The sequence below is a fragment of the Vespa mandarinia genome, chromosome 3 (assembly GCF_050613455.1).
Source record: "Vespa mandarinia isolate Hongniang chromosome 3, ASM5061345v1, whole genome shotgun sequence".
Lineage (NCBI taxonomy): Eukaryota > Metazoa > Arthropoda > Insecta > Hymenoptera > Vespidae > Vespa > Vespa mandarinia.
In genome coordinates this window covers 12,275,397-12,292,500 of record NC_140812.1, presented here as the reverse complement: position 1 = coordinate 12,292,500, position 17,104 = coordinate 12,275,397, and the positions used below count along the sequence as shown (strand labels likewise).

At 42.7% G+C, this 17,104-nt stretch overlaps 1 protein-coding gene across 6 annotated transcripts in view; it reads left to right on the top strand.

Annotated features, from left to right (window-relative positions):
• mnb (minibrain) overlaps positions 1 to 17,104 on the top strand; it is a 47,449-nt gene that overhangs the window by 3,234 nt on the left and 27,111 nt on the right. For 3 of the 6 annotated variants that reach the window (XM_085655642.1, XM_085655643.1, XM_085655644.1), the window contains one exon: positions 6,239 to 7,832. In XM_085655642.1, the coding sequence (XP_085511768.1) occupies positions 7,682 to 7,832 (151 nt within the window). In that variant the 5' untranslated portion in view covers positions 6,239 to 7,681. Of the gene's footprint in view, positions 1 to 212; positions 234 to 288; positions 549 to 3,592; positions 3,788 to 6,238; positions 7,833 to 17,104 lie in introns of those variants that run through there. The other 3 variants (XM_035874095.2, XM_035874096.2, XM_035874093.2) reach the window with 3 other exon arrangements.

The following is a 17,104-nucleotide window of genomic DNA, read 5'->3' as shown; positions in this document are numbered from 1 at the left end:
GCGCGCGCTCTCGTGCGGCACTAACCGTTGCCGTCGTCGTCGTCGTCGTCGTCGTCGTCGTCGTCATCATCATCATTACCGTGTCGTCGCCGTCGTCGAGTTGAGGTTAGGTCTGCCAACGGACGAATCGCTATCGTGCTGCGTATTTCGAGGCGTACGTATCGAAGTGGACGATCGAACGAAGAGTGGAGAAGCGCGTGCGACTCCGCTCCTATGCGCGATCCTTTCCTACGGTAAACTTCCGTTCGTATTCTCTCCCATGTTTTACGTTTCTACGTCTTTCTCTCTTTTGTCGACAAACTGTGAACTTTCATCATTTTACTCTTGTCTTTTTTCCTTCTCCTTCGATTGATTCGACGGGCCAAAGTGTCGACGACGACGACGACGTAGTCGTCGTCGTTGTCATCGCCGCGCACACCGCATGAAATCTCGAACGACACGTACGCGAGTTTTGGGTGAAAGTTCGAGAGTGTGCGCCGTTGTCGTCGTCGCTGCTGCTGTGTCTGCTGCTTTGCCGTGCTGCTGCTCTACTGCTGCTACCTTCAGAGGTTAAGTCACTGTCCGCCAGAACTTAACCTCAAAAATTATCGATGAAACGTCATGGTTTCGTACTTTAATCGTCGTCGTAATTCTCGTCATTGTCGTGCGATACATTTCGATCTTTCCTTACATATATTCTTTCTTTTTCCTCTAAATAAAGAACGAGAAAATCATTCTCGTGAAATTCTACGCTCTTTCGTATTGTCGCGCAATCGTATGCGCGCGCGTTCTCTCTCTCTCTCTCTCTCTCTCTCTCTTTTACGGTAAGTCGTACGTAGCAAGTACGTATGTACGTCGTCGAAGCTTCCTGTGTCGTTGATAGATCTCTCCTTATTGACGCGGTACGCGTCTCGATCTAAACGAATACCATTCGAAGCTTATTCCTCGATCTTTGCTGCTTTCTTTTATGTTTCTTTCTTTTTTTTTTTTCGTCGTTCGTTCGTTGTTTCACATCGAACGTTACTTTTCGAACATCGATCTCTCGATAGCGATAGCTTTCGTTGTAACGATAATGAGAAATATTCCCCGACGGATGAGTCACGCACGTGGCGCCATTAGAGGAAAGAAAAATGGAGTACGACGTGTTGTACCGCGTGTCATGCCGCTGTTCGAAGAGTACTTGCTCGTTAGTCTTACAAAAAAAAAAGAAAAGAAAAAAAAAAAAATCCAACTTCGAAATTTCCTCATGTGCTCGATTCTCTCAGATATTGACGATATATGTAGGGTGAGTCAGTGACCATTGCCATCTTCAACATTTTATTCATCGTCATCAGGAAATAATGTTTCGTACGGGAATGAAAAAAGAAGTAGTAGACGACAAGTATAGACTAATAAATAAATTTTGCTTAATAATAATTATATATTGATTCACTCCTTATATTTTTGCTTCTCTGTTTTGTTTTTTCTCTCTTCTCCTAATAATATGCATCGAAAATGAAGAAAGGAAATAAAGAATTTTGTTTCGTTAAAGCTGAGAAAGTGATATATATTCTTCGGACAATACATCCTCCTCCGTCGTGTCGTTCGGTGCTTAATGCGCGAATTCCTTTCTCGGTTATTCGACACCTCAACGCAAGGTAAAGAAAGCCGCGGATTCTTAAAGCGTCCAGGCCGCCGACGGTTTTGTAAGCGAGAATGACCGGAACATAATCGGATTAACTTTTTCTTCTTAGTTTGAATTTACCGCCTGTAGGAGCCGCGGGTCACGTGATCCTGGGGATCGCGCGAATTTTCAAACGATCCCGAAAGTTTCCTTTCTCATTCAGGTATTTCTCTTTGAAATAAAATTTGTTCAAAGAAAGTGATAACGATAGATTGATTAGATCGTAAACGTCATTATTCTTAAATAACGAAATTTCTATTCTTCTCCATCTGTACCTTCGTTTGACAAAAATGAACGTTTCTTAACAGCGTCATTGACTCTTGTCAAATTTATTCGTTTCGAAGGAGAATATCTTAAAACTCTCGTTGCCGAAGTAAAGTCCTTCCCCCCCCCCCCCTCTCGCCATGCTTCACATTCCTCGTAATTTCGGTTCGCATTTGACCCGCAAAGCGTGCCGAGAGGTGGATCGATTAAGAGAGAACGACGATAGGTCAGTTACGTACGAGATTTACATGCCCCAGCTTCCGCGTGATCCATCCGTCGTCCCTGTCTCTCCCTCCCCTTCCCCCTCTCTCTTCTCTCCCTTCCGTTTTCCCTGTGTGCTTTATCGGAGAGATTCGACCGCGAACTACGCGCCTTTTTTTCAACGAACAATGTTCAAGGTCACGATTAAATATAGAACCGAAGCTCTTCTCTCTTTTATCATCGTTCCAAGTAATAAAAGGGAAAAAAAGAAAAATTCGTTTACAAAACACACGATGAACGTTCGTTCGGATCTTATCGTCTCTCGCGTATATGTATTCGTCAATGAGTTTATATCAAGCGTGGACATTTTTGAAGGGTTCGTTTTGCTCTTTACTTGTAAGTACATTATCGACATACGGAATGTAGTCGTACGCGGAAACACGGCACTTCTAATAATAGGCGACACGTTCCACGACGTCACTTATTGGTCGGCTTTACTTAGTCCTCTGGAGAGAGAGAGAGAGAGAGAAAGAGATACGCGCGTCTAGTACGTATGGCACGTTGTCCGTAAACGATATGGCGCTTATTGCGAAGTCGCGCTTTATCCAATGAAAAAAACTTTGACATGAATTAGCAATTTTTGTGATCGAAGGTCGATAAAGGAAAATAGAGAGAGAGAGAGAGAGAGAGAGAGAGAGAGAGAGAGAGAGAGAGGAAGAGAGAGAATAAAAAATATGGCCGTCGTATTGTCCACTATTTTTCTTACTTTTTTCGAGCTCGAGCTTCCAGTCACGTGGTATTGTTTACCAACGTCGATCAATCGCACTGAGACCACACTGTCGCCACTATCTCTCTCTCTCTCTCTCTCTCTCTCTCTCTCTCTCTCTCTCTCTCTCTCTCTCTCTCTTTCGACGTTAATCCTCAAACGAATAGGAATTGCAATTTGTTTGTAATTTATTTTCGCTCGATACCGATCGCGTAAGTTAATCGTCGTGGCCCCGCTAGAACGAACGATGGGGGAGTAATGTAAACGCGTAATTAACGGGAAGCTTGTATATACACGAACGCAAACTCTTTGTCTTTCTCATTCTCGTTGTTTATCCTATTGTTAAGAAAAGTCACGTGGCGCAGTGCGCGCTAGAGCCAATAATCATTAGTCAACGTTGTTTTCAATATCGTCGCAACGTCCTGTTGCGTGTTTCTAGGAGCGAGCTAATGTATGTGCGTGTGTGTGAGAGAGAGAGACGGGTAAAGATAGAAAGAGAAATAGGTAGGTAGATAAATAGATAAAGACAGAGAGAAGTCGCGAGGTCGCGAGTGGTAGCAGCAGCACCACCAATGGCAGCAGATGTCGATAGGCGAAGGATAGAAAGGTATAACGAGAGAGGAGAGAGAGAGAGAGAGAGAGAAAGAGTTTACGTACAGACGACGACAGTGCCGAATGGGTATCTCCTTCCTTTGTCGAGAGGAACGCGCCGAGGAAACAAAGCGGAAACGCGGCACGCGTATCGCTTCGCGCTCGTCGGCCTATATCGTTCGTTCGTTCGTTCGTTCGTTCGTTCATTCGAGAGAGATAGAGAGAGGGGGGGGAGAGCGTAGATTTAATCTCACGGATTTCATCCCATTACTCGACCCTTTATTTCTACCATTAACATCGTTATCGCAGGTGACGATCAAAAGGTATTATCTATTTCTCTTTTTTTTTTTATGTGATAATCTCGCAGCGTTCTTCGCTCGAAAAATAGAAAAGTGTGCGTTAATAAAATGAAGTAAAAGAGACGACGACCACTGTCATCGTTTCTCTCGAGAAAATCGTTTTCTCATCTTCACTTTCAAATCGAAACGAAAAAAAAAGAAGAAGAAGAGGAAAAAAAAGAAAACCGTTCGAAATACTATACGACCATTGAAATGCGTGGGATCTCTACTATTTCGTGTTTTTTTTTTCTTTCTTTTTTTTTTTTTTTCCTCGTGATGTGACGTCCCCCTTTTCTTTATAAGGTGAAAGATGAAAAAAGAACGAAGACCATCTGCCTCGAACGTTCTTATCCTTTTTTTTTCTCCCCTCTTAATCCTCGTCCTTCTTTTCATATCGCACGAAATGGACCGCTAACTCGAACTTACCTGCCGAAGGAACTTTTTTTCTTTTCTTTTTTCTCTTTCCCCATCTTTCTCTCTCTCTCTCTTTCCTCGTCTTTCTTCGTTTTCCTTTATGCACTTCGTGCCTATTTTTTCTCGCCTCGCTACAACGAATTCTCCCTTATCGGGAGATCAGATATGTATTTCGTAAAAAGCACTCGTAATTATCTCTCTGTTCAGCGCCATTATGCCGGACGCCATCGCCGCGTCACGTCAACTGATGAGCACTCCTGCGAACGCGGAAAATTCAAAATCTAACTCGAGGATCTCATTTTGTCGATATTAAAGGGCCTTACCTACCCTTCCCTTTGCCAATGTTAACTTTTTATCATTTTCTGTACGACAAAGGATACGTTACGTGCAATTTTTACAAGCTTTTCCACGATCTTCTTTTGTACTTTGTTTTGAGACATGGAAACTAATTAGAGAGGGGAAAAGGGGGAGAGAGAGAGAGAGAGAGAGAAAAGAAGAGTAGTAGATAGCCTTCAATATATATTTGTATATATAAATCGATGAAACGATCATCGAAGCTCGATTCATCGATCGACGTCGATCATGATTCATGAATAACGCGTTGCGTATAAGTTTAACCACTTTTGGGAACGCAACGCGCTGACATGCAATATAAAAAGAATATAGAAATACTACTGTATAACAAGATGGACCGGGTGTAACTTGCATATATTTGAAAAAAAAATTTCAATAAAATTAAAAATTTATACGAAATATTACTATATAGTCATTCTATGTCAGGTTACACGGTCTAGCTTGTGAAGACAATCGATAAAAGATGTTAAAAAGTTATTGAATGAATTAAAAGTGCGTAAAAGAGTACTGAGAACGCCGGACGATAACGCTTAATAAGATCGACCTTTCGTTCGATATACATTTTGCTCGCCATTTCTGGTTCATATGTTAAATATAGATCGACGTTTGCCAGTAAAGAAAGAGAAAGAAGATGGAGGTCTTAAAACGAAGATTCGCTTGTCATTCTCTCTCTCTCTCTCTCTCTCTCTCTCTCTCTCTCTCTTTCTCTCTCTTCTCTCCGTATCGATGTGCAGTATCAGCACACGTAGAAAGTTAACCAGATTCGCTATTTAAAGATATATCCCAGATTTTACTACGATCTAATTTTTATTCTTGTATCCTTTAATTACGATGTTGTCGCGTACATCGTAACGTATTACTATCGTTTATACATACCGAACGTAAATTACAAAATGATTACTATACTCTCTCTTTCTCTCTCTCTCTCTCTCTCTCTCTCTCTCTTTCTCTCTTTCTTTCTTTCTCTCTTTCTCCCCTTCTGCTACTTCTTCTTCTTCTCTTTCTCTTCTTCTCACAGAAGAAACCTTCTTACGTTTCCGCACGAGTTTTCCTATTGCGACTCAACTTGAAGCTCGTAGAGCGTTTCTTTTAAGAGTGGAACGAACTTTCGCTTAATATGGATAATGCTTCTTGAAAGAGCGCTTTTCAAAACCTCTATTCAAATCTCTCTCTCTCTCTCTCTCTCTCTCTCTCTCCCTCTCTCCCTCTCCTTTCTCTCTCTATCTCTCTCTATCTATCTGTCTATCTATCTTTTTCTCTCTGTCTCTAAATTCCGTATGGTTTTGACCATTCACGAATTCCCGACGTCCATTATAATTACCGAATATAAAAAATAACGATTCACGTGGTATTCATTGATAAAGTTCGAATCAATCGGCGTTGACTTTCAATCTGGTGTATATCAAAGCGCCATCGGCGGAGTAGGTACACTATAGTAACATTTCCCGATAGCCACGATTACCACAACGAATTACTATTTTATTCGTATCGTCCTTGCATTTACCTGAGAATCGTAAAAGAGATGAAAAATTTACAATCGAGATTCGGTCTGTTTAAACGGGACAGCCGTTATCCTAGGATTCATAATTCCTTGGATTAACAAAATTCTTCGTTTTTTTCGTGTCTCGTAAAAACGATGTAAATAACATTTTCTTTTTCTGATTACAGATATCAACTCTGTCGTCGGTACAAAATGAAGGCGGACAGTGACGTCAAGTGAGAAGGAAAGGGGGCAACGTAATAAGGAAGAATAAAAAGCCCCTTTCGTGAGGAGGACGCATGCACTGACGAAAGTGGAGAAAAGGCTGAACCTCTGAGGTGTAAAACAAGGTAAAGAAAAAAAAAAAGAAAAGAAAAGAAAAGAAAAAAAAAAGAAAGAAAGAAAAGAAAAGGAAAAAAAGTAAAAGACGAAACCAAGGAGGAACGCAACGGATCACCGCCAAATGCTAATAGAATTAGTCGATGAAGAAAAAGCACCAGCAAGACACAAGATACAAGCACGCATACACAAATACATCTACATACAAGAAATAAATAATAATAATAAAAAAAATAAATAAATAAAAAATATACAATTTTCGTGGTAACGTGTGGAAAAGTGAGAGTGAGAGTGTACGAGGGAGAGTAAAAGAGAGAAAGAGATAGTGTGTTTTGTGTGGTACAAAAGAATAAGAGAGAGAGAGAGAGAGAGAGAGAGAGAGAGAGAGAGAGAGAGAGTCAGCGCGTGAAAGTAGTGTGCGTGGAAGAAGGAAAGAAAGAGGTAAACAAGCGGCAACAAGCAGAGCCAACGGCCCGACAACAGCAAGAAGGAAAATAAGTCAAGAATAAGAGAAGGAAGAAGAGAAGAAGCCGAACGAAGTCGTGGGCGTGAGCGCGTGTAAATAAGAGCTATTTTTTCGTATGATAAAGAAAAAGGACGAGAAGGCGGTAGGGCTTGTCGTTTCGAACGCGTGGAGAGGAAGAAGAAGAAGCCAAAGAGGAATAGAATACGTTCGATGATCCTTCAACGAAATATCTGAGGAAGAAAGAGGAGGTGGAGGAAGAAGAGGAAGAGAAGAAGATAGAAAGAACCCTTCGATCGAAGGAACATACACGAATCGTTTGGATATTATATCCTCCGTTTCGATGCTCTTCGATTCGAGTAGTCCACGCTTCTTTCTCCTGGCGTGGAATCTTTTCTTCTTTTAGAGAGGAAGTGAGAGAGAAGCAAAAAGATAAAAGGAAATACACATACACACACACGCACACACACACACACACACACACACACACATATATATATATATATATATAACAGAGAAGGAAAGATTGGACGTAGCGATCTTCCGCGAAACTCTTCCCTTCCCGTTGGTAGATAGAAGGGAAAAGAAGAAGAAGAAAAAGAAGAATAGTAGTAGTAGGTTGACGTACGGTGCTGTAGTAGTGCTGGTGGCTGTTGTGGTGGTGATTGTGTCTGGTGAGAGAAAGATAGAGAAAAGAAAAAAGGAGAAGCAGGAGGAGGAGGAGGAGGAGAGCAGTCGAGCGGTATCGAGAGGGCAGCCGTGCCCCATGTTGTGAGCGTCTGAGGACTGCCGGGGGCAGAAGTGAAAGGGTGGGAAGGGTGCCGCGGGCATGGAGTATGGAGGCGGGGGCGGTGTGGGACGTGGGGGTGTCCAACCTCCCTCCGCAGGTGCGAGGGGCATCGCAGGCACCGACACTATCGACGCTGCGTGGCACAAACACGAACAAATGATCCTCATGGAGTCCAGGCACAAGCAACAATGTGAGTAAAAATCTATATATCTCTACTTAGTACATACGACGGTCTCGATCTTTATATGTGTAACCCATGTCTCTGCAGCTATGTGGGACTGAGGCGAGTCAATAGCCAGTCTTCTTTCATAAATAATATCAAAACTCGTCATAAATTCATCCCCAATTGCTAACGAATTACTCGACTCATCGCGCACTCGACTATCGTGCACTTAGATAATCGGATCATTCTTGTTAGATTCTTTTCTATCTTTTGTTTTCTCTTGTTGCTGGTAAGGTGTCCGAAGATTCGATCGAAAGTTGAGAAAGATATATATATATATATATATCTTATATATATATATCTTATATATATATATATATATATATATATATATATATATATGTATGTATATAAAACTATGCAGTGCATCTGCGGTATTGCAGGTGCATCGCTTAGCGGTAGTTTTCTCTCTTTTTCTCTGTTCCGCGCGAACGTAGGAGTCCGCTTATTAGCAGGTGCACGATATTGGATCGGACTAGACTCATTTCTCGGTATCAAGCGAAAAAGATCAACGATCCACTTTCTCTCTCACTCTTTCTCTCTCTCGTTCTTTTTCTCTTTTTATGAACTCTTTTTTCCTTTTTTTTTTTCTCAAGTTCGCATACAACCGAGCAATTTCCATGTAATATTCTGTCCCGATCCATCAAAATAAGCCGGGCACGTTAAGGACACGTTCCCGAAGACGAAGGATTGGTGGGGGTACTTTCTGCCCCTTTGTATGAGCTTAACGAGAAAAATCGTTGATGGGTAGCATGAGAAGAGAATTTTTCTTTCAATTACGATCGAGATTATCGAGATGGAAGGAGAAAGAAAGAGAGAGAAAAAAAAGAGGCAATAATTTGATAATCGAAAGAAAGATGAAGTTGTTTTCACTTCGAATTAGAAAGCGATTTTCGGACTCGATCGTCCATTATCTCTGTCGAATGGTAGAGTTCAAAGACGTAGACGTTGGTCTAGAAGAGGGGAAGAAGGAAGGAGGGTTTGAAGTGAGTGGAAGGAAGAATATCGGCACGTCGCCGAGGGGTCGATACGCTACCGCGTACTTTCGATGCGAACGGAAAAAGCAACTGCCGCATTCGCGGTCCAATGACTCGGGAAATTGTTAATTATCCCGATAATAAGAAAGAGAAAGACTTCTCTTCTTTGCTCTCTATTTCTTGGATTTTACGGACGTTAAAGGGTTGTCGCATTTAAATTGTTAATAAAATTGTCTCTTCATTTTGATCATCGTTGATAAGCGATTTTAATGATATTTTGATAGGTTGATTAAAATTCGACGTAGTGTATATGTATGTGTGTGTATGTTTAACGAGTAGCATGCTAAAAGAAGAAAGAAGAGAAGAGCATTGACTCTGGTCGGGTGCCGCCACGTAAGGTGCATCGTCTTTCTGTTTCTCGCGGTGAGCAGAGTCTATCGATGATCACATGTATCGGATGTGTGTTGGATGCGTGTGAGGAGAGGCATGGCTGAAAATAATGGGATGGACGATCGCAAGGTGGAACGTCGGACTCGCGGTAAAGGGTTCGCTCGTTTATTTTTCAATACTCTACGGTGAAAGTGTCGATGTGGTCGATAGAAAAAAATCGAAGGAGATGCAACTACGACGAGGACGAGTGGTGTTTTTTCTTTATATATATATATATTTATATATATATATATATATATATATATATATATATGTATATATATCTACACACACAGAATCTTTTCAATCGCATTTTTCCCGAGTAACATGTCGATCGACATAGGGAAGATCGTAAGGGAACGTAGAAAGAAACGCAAGCATTTTGAAGAAACGAGAGTTAGCCGACCTCCTATACTTAGGCTCGAGTTGTCTTGTAACGTCGACGAGAATAGCGTGGTCACGTTCTGTTTTTCTCTCTCTCTCTCTCTCTCTCTCTCTCTCTCTCTCTCTCTCTCTCTCGGTGAAAGACAATCGGCCGGTCGTTCGACATCGAGTAGATCGACTCCTCTCTCTTTCTATCTTTCTTAGTTGAAAAAAAAAACTTGGAGCGTCACTGACCTTCCCAAAGATCAAATGCATTAACTCCCCTTGTTCTCGTGCCGTGTCCGTTTCGAAATAGACATCGTCAAGAGAAAGAAGAAAAACGTAAAAAAGGGATAAAAAGAAAGAAGAGAGGAAAAAAAAGAAAAAAGAAAACATGGTAGATGTTTCGATTCGTCGTTGTTATCGCGCGCTTGGAAGATAAAGAGCATCGAGAAGAGTTAGCTCCTCGTGTGTGGAATTCATCGTGCGAATTCTCCGCGCGCGAATTCTTTTAGCGCGTATCGAGCGATCTAAAAATACGCGATAATTGGTGGACGATCGTAAAGACGAGATCGAAGATGGCGTCTGCAATCGGTATTAGAGAAGAGGAAGAAAGATTCATCGGGTGAGCGCATTCGACGGATGCACGTTCGTCGTTCTCTTCCCTCTCCTCCTCTTTCTCGATTCGCTCGCGTCGGATGCCGGCGTCGGCGTCGGCGTTGGCGTCGGCGTTGGCGTTGGCGTTGGCGTTGGCGTTGGCGTCGACGACGTCGCCGTCATCGTCGTCTCTTAGTCGGACTCGACTGGGCCGGTTTTGGACCGATGCCTGATCGGCGACTCTCGGACAATTCGAAGACTCTGGTCGACCGTTCACCCGACTGACGTGTATTTTCGACCTGGCACCTTTCGGTCCTCTCTCTCTCTCTCTCTCTCTCTCTCTCTCTCTCTCTTTCTATTTCTCTTTCTTTATCTTGTCCTCTCAGCTCCCTCTTCGATTCCAGAGAACCAATATCGACAGACGTTGACCTCGCGACGAGTTTCGAAGAGAGACAGGGAGAGAGGGGAAAGAGAGAGAAAGACAAAAAAAAAATGATTGACTTTCCTTTTGACTAGAAGAGGGAACTCTTGAAATCCTCTTGGATGGAGTTGAGCGTACAGTTTGTAGTAGGGCTCTCGTCGCTTTGAGGGGATTATTAAACGAATGATTTTAAGAGTCAACTCAGAATTCGATTCACCTTCTAACGGGACGCTTTGGCCCTTTTCGATTCTTGTCAAACTTTAGTTAGAAGCTGGGTGTAAAAAGGGAAAAGCTAGTAGCTCTAGGAGAAAATCTTAGAAAGATGTCAAACTCTGTACGGTTTTTCTTACGGGGATCGCCGTTCGTTTCTGCGACGTCGTAGGTTGTATGAGAAAATCTCGTGAGTCGATCGTAGAGGGGAAAAAAGAAGAAAAAACGAGTAGTACGATTATCTCTCTTATTTTTAATGAAAATAATAATAAAAAAGGAAAAACAATAAATAAATGAAAAATATTGAAAAGATAAACTATGTCGCGTTTTTACCGATCGCCATCGTACTTTATCGGCATCGAAACTTTTCACAGCAGCCGCCATTTATTGGTCAGGAAAATACGAAAAAGTTGCGAGAGAAACAAGGATAGTAGGAGTAGGGGCATGATTATCGAGTAAGCAATAACCACCACATAGTTCTCCTTACTACTATTCGAGAAAAACATTTCTCTCGTCGTGAATCGTTTTCAACGATAATAAACTCGTGGTCGTCGTTGTGTCTGTTTTTTCTTAAACGAGCCTTTGAAAGGATCCTCTTGTATCTTCCGATAGATATTTCGATAGATATTACGATTACAGGCGATGCATCTATCTAAGGTGAAACATAATAATTATAATATATTCGTAGTGATTTTCGTATCGATTAATTCGCACTCTTATGAAACGTTATCAGAAATCGCGAAAGGCGTTCATTAATGCGCTAGTCGCACGCGCGCGCGCGCGCTCGCGCGCGAAAACGCGTTGGAAGGTGTTTATTGACATGCAAATAGGGCCACGACGCGTCTCCCACGTGGAAGCCGTTGCTTTCTCTATGTGTGTGCCGTCTCTCTCTCTTGGACGCAGCACGCGTCGAAATGCTCTTCTCTCTCTCTCTCTCTCTCTCTCTCTCTCTCTCTCTCTCGTTCTCTCTCTCTCGTTCTCTCATCTCTTTATCCGTCTTCTTCGCTATCCATGAACCCTCTCCGATTTCCGACACTGACCTCTCCAATTTTCAAATTACGTCGCTCCCATTGCAAGCTCGCTGACACGACGAGGGATCCACTCTCTCTCTCTCTCTCTCTCTCTCTCTCTCTCTCTCTCTCTCTCTCTCTCTCTCTCTCTCTCTCTCTCTCTCTCTCTCTCTCTCTCTCTCCCCTCTCCCCCCCCTCTCTCTTTCTCTTTCTCTCTGTCTGTCTGTCTGTGTGTCTGTCTGTCTGTCTTTCTCTCTCTTTATCTCCATCTCTTTCGTTCTTCTCATCCTCGCGTTGGCTCGCTCGTGTCGCCTGTCTGCCTGGCTCGATGCAGGATTCGTGCTTGGAATCGTCTAAATTATTCAAGATTTGACGTACCCATTTAATCGGATAGCAGAATGTTTTGGAGGGCGTGCAAGAAGGAAGATGGGAGAAGACCCCGAAGTACAATGGGACCTCGATTATCTCAACTAATTGGGAGACGCCGCCGTGTTGCGAGTATTCCAGATGACGGAAGTCTTTTCTCTCTTTCCCATCATCTATCCATCTTTTTTCTTTTTTTCCTCCTCTTTTCCTCCTCTTCCCCACCCTTTATTCTTCGGGAGCACAAATTTAAGCGAATTTTTATCGGTCTAACGTTCAAATAAATGTAAGACTTTTTTTTTAATCGAAAATGACTAAACGAAGAAATGAAAGAATAACTGACACAAATTTATAAAATTATTAAACAATTTTCCATTGATCAGAGTAAAGTTTGTCAACGCATGATTCCAGGTTTGACGTTTGAAACGTCAAAGAATTAATATACCCCTACGTTCGTCTTCTTAGCTTTCTCTTTCCCATCGAATTGATCCCATTGGGAATAAGAAAATTGGTCGAGACAAATATACGTTTAGAAGGGTATAATTCGTGTACGATTATGGAATAGGATTAAAACTCTATCTTTCTTTTTCTCTCTTTGCCTTTTATCGTTACGTAACACTCTCTAATTAGGATGCATCGTTCGTGCGACTATCGGGACAATTATTTCGCTGGAGTAATTATGTCACGCGAATATAGTTCGCAACCCGACTACGTATAAACAGTCCTAGTTTCGGGCAGCGAAGCTTTACCGTTTTCGCTCTGTGCTTGTAGAGAGAGAGAGAGAGAGAGAGAGAGAGAGAGAGAGAGAGAGAGAGAGAGAGAGAGAGAGAGAGAGAGAGCCAGAGTTCATGGAAAGAGGTCAAGACCAAGGCAGAGTTCGCCCTTTAACGCTTATTCTGTAAGATCTCTCGAAAATCTCAATTCTTTATTTCTTTCTTTCTCTTTTCTTTTCTTTTTTTCTTTTTCTTTTTCTCCACTCTAGAAATCTGCTGTTCGATCGGAAAACGACAGCTGCATGTAATTCGGTTGAAGCGAGCCTTAATTTATGTAGGACACACCTCTCTCTCTTCCTCTCGTCAAAGCCTTTTTTTCCGACGTCATCACCTGCCGAATTCATTTCGCGGTTGTCCTCTTGCGAAGGTGCGAATTGCAGGCGCGCATTTTGGAGGTAAACCGTGTAATAATACCATAACGAAATTTCGTCATGCTGTGAACGGACGAGACATCGTCCTGCCGCATTTGCGTTCCATTATCAATTAACTAACATTTCGCCGTGGAGACGATAGGAAGGGTGACGGGTGAAGGGAGGGGTTGGAATGGAGTGAGGAGAGGGCAAAAAGAAAAATAAAGAAGAACTTAATTAGCGTTTCTCCAAGGAGGAGTCACGAAAGGATGATTCTCGTCATTTTTTTTTAGGTAATCTCTTACTTTATATATATATATATATATATATATATATATATATATATATATGTATATATTTTTCTTTCTTTCTTTCTCCTTTTCTTTTTCTTCTTGCAGAGAAGATAAGTGATATAAAATGATAAAGACAAATGATGGTTCGTATATATCTTTTCCAACGGCATCAAAAGCTCGTCACAGAAAGTCTTGTATATTATAATTAGAGAGAAAATGTCGAATCGAGAGAGGGAAAGAAAGGCAGAGACAGAAACGGGACTTGCAGGTTCCCGTACAAAAAGGAAGAAGAAAAGGAAAAAGTAGAAGAAGCAGGAGGAGGAGAAGGTTGAGGAGGAAGAAACGAAACGAGTTCGATGCCGGTCGAGAGTGCGATTTTGCAAACAGTGGACCATCGTCCACCGGCGTCGAGACCTCTCTCTCCCTTTCTCTCTCTCTCTCTCTTTCTCTCTCTATCTCTCTCTCTCTGCCTCCTCCTCTTCCACCTCCAGAGACTCTTTCAAACGAAAGATCCTCGAATCCCGCGCGTCCATCGAGAAGAATCGTTCTTTCCTAGGCGAGTGCCGCGGAAGTCGCTCGAAAAGAAGAGGAAAATTAGAAGCTGTGGATCCTCGAAGCGCACTCGTACGGTCTTAAGGATCTTCTTTCTTCGAGTCCTTTCACTCACACCCCTCTCTCTTTTTCTTTCTCTTTCTCTTCACGAACTATCTCTCCTCCTCTCGTCCATCGTCTCTTCTTCTTCTAATCCAGATGGTTCGGTCCTTCAGAACCTTTCATCAATCGATAAGGCCTTCAAAGATCGATTCTGAAAATCCTCCATCCCATATAGAAAAAAAAATCGTCTTGTCGTGAAAAGTATTGGTATTATAGAATGAAGAAAAACAAAACGGAAAAATGATGAAAGTTCGAGAGGAAGATAAAGAGAGCCACCTGTACCAAGGTGGCGTACCTTCTCGGTGATCATCGGCGCTTTCTGGTCCAGGGTGTCGAGATGCAAGCAGAAACCCTTTTCTCGAAGGGCTACTCCTCCCTTACCCTTCAGTCTCGTCTCTCTTTCTCTCTCTCTCTCTCTCTCTCTCTCTCTCTCTCTCTCTCTCTCTCTCTCTCTCTCTCTCTCTCTCTCGTTCGCTCACTCTACAGCTTGGGTTCGCATGGAAGGCAGACCAGCCAGTCGGACGGCGGTTGCTCCACCCCCGTGCGACACGATCAATACGCGGCTCTTCTCTCTCTCTCTCTCTCTCTCTCTCTCTCTCTCTCTCTCTCTCTCTCTCTCAATCTTCGTCTCTGTCCTTCTCTCTCTCTCTCGCTCTCTCACTCACTGGTTCACTCACTCTCGCCATGTACACCGTGCAGAGCAGATCGGCTCTGTAGTCAGCAGCAGCAACAGCAACAGCAGCAGCAGCAGCAGCAGCAGCAGCAGCAGCAGCAGCAGCAGCAGCAGCAGCAGCAGCAGCAGCAGCAGCAGCAGTAGCAGAAGCGCTCGGCTGTTCGTTTCGAAGCGTTCTTTCTGTTGCTATGCCGGCTCCCCTTGCTTGCTCCTCTTCTACTTCTGTCTCCTCTCTCTCGCTCTCTCTCTCGCTCTCCCCATCGTTCAACTTCCCCCTCTCGTCCTCTCTTCTCTCGCCTTCGCTACACCATACTATTCCCCGTAGAACCCACTCTCTTTCTCTTGCTCTTGGCTTCCTCCGGCGTCGTCCTACAGGATAGCTCCTGACGCGTCCCGTTGCTGCTCCTCGAATATCTCCAAATATACGTATACGTATACTACCTGCGTTTTTTTCTCTTTCTATTAAGCCTTCTTTATTCATCTTCCACAATGATGTTTCGATGAATTCTTCTTCTTTGCCAGAGATAGAGAAAAGATCTCTACCAAAAGAAGAGTAAAAGTAATAAGGTACGCGTATTTATCGCGTACAAGAGTAGAGACGTCTCGCCAACGGAAAAAGAGAAGCGGCATTGAATTCTTTTTGATCGCACAAAAGAACTTAATCCTTTTATAATTAATACGATGAAATAAAGAAAGACCGTTCCTATGGCGATACTTGTACCTTGTTATATATTTATTAAATTCGTAGAGAATAGATCTGGAAAATTTTAAGGGAAACGTGAAAATGGTAGCCATTTAATATAGTTGGCGAGCTGCGAAAAAATTCGGTCTGCGAAGGGTTAAGCGTAGTCAATGTCTTGTTACTTCGTATGTGAAAGCGGGATGCGCGTTCCAATTTCATTTGTGCCGAAGGTGGGAACAATTTTCTACTTGGTGACCAGGAGTACAAGGCACGAGAAATCTTAAGAGAGAGAAAGAGAGAGAGTCATGCGAGATTGGAGAACAGTAATTTATTATGCCTTTGGAATAAAATTGCTTCTCGTTATAGCTTGAAAAAGAATCAAATTAATAATTAGCTTGAAATAAATAAAAAGGATCTGATCAGCTGACAAGCACGATTAGAAATTATACGGATTTTCGATTAATCCTAGACACCGAGCATTATTTTAAGAAAAGTTACGAAGCGCGATAAGTCAATTTCGAGGGACCTAAGAGCCAATGTCTCGATTGAAATGGACCAATTTCTGTACGAGATGGATAGATAGATAGATAAATAGAGTGTGTGTGTGTGTGTGTGTGTGTGTGTGTGTGTGTGTATGAAGGAACGGAAGGTTTATTCGAGAGGGCTAGTTCCCGTCGTATTCACGGTAATAAAGCGTGCAATCGGAATAGCGAGTCGAGAAAGAGACTTAGATCTTCTCTGGTGTACCCAGTTTTACAGAGTTTTCTGGGTCAAGGCGAACGCAAACGCGATCGTGTTTACCGGGCGTTTATCGCGCGTTCGTTCCTATATTTTTTGCAAGGCATAGTTTTTCGTGGGCCCACGGTACTATTTCTATTTCGACGAAACGATTACAAAGTCTGTTTTCGAATCGTCTCTGACGCGGATAAGGAATTATCTCTTTTTCTTTTTCTTTTTCTCCTTCTTCCACTCTTTATTTCTCTCTTTCTATCCCTCCAGACGCAGATACTCGCAGAATCTCTTATAAATCTCGGGATGCAACTGGTGCGCGCCGCCCTCGCCGAGCTTTTATCTCTCCGCGAAGTCGGAAGCGAGTTTCATTATTTAACGAAGCCGCGTGTACGTCTATGTATGTATACGTGCGTGCATGCTTGCTTGCTCGCTCGCATGCTCGCTCGCTTGCATGTGTGTATGCACCAGGACGCATAGAGTTCGTTTGGAATAACGGTCAGGTGTTCCTAGACGGCGTCTAACTGGCCGGCATAAGCCGTTGATACTTGTGCAAGAAAGTAAAGCTTTTTTCTTTTCTTTTCTTTTTCTTTTTCTTTTTCTTTTTTTTTTCCCCTGTATCCGTTGCACCGTAAAATGGGACGATTAGAGACAGCCCGTTGAACAGAAACAAAGCGAAAGAAGAAATCTTCATGCAAAACTTTTCACGTGCTAT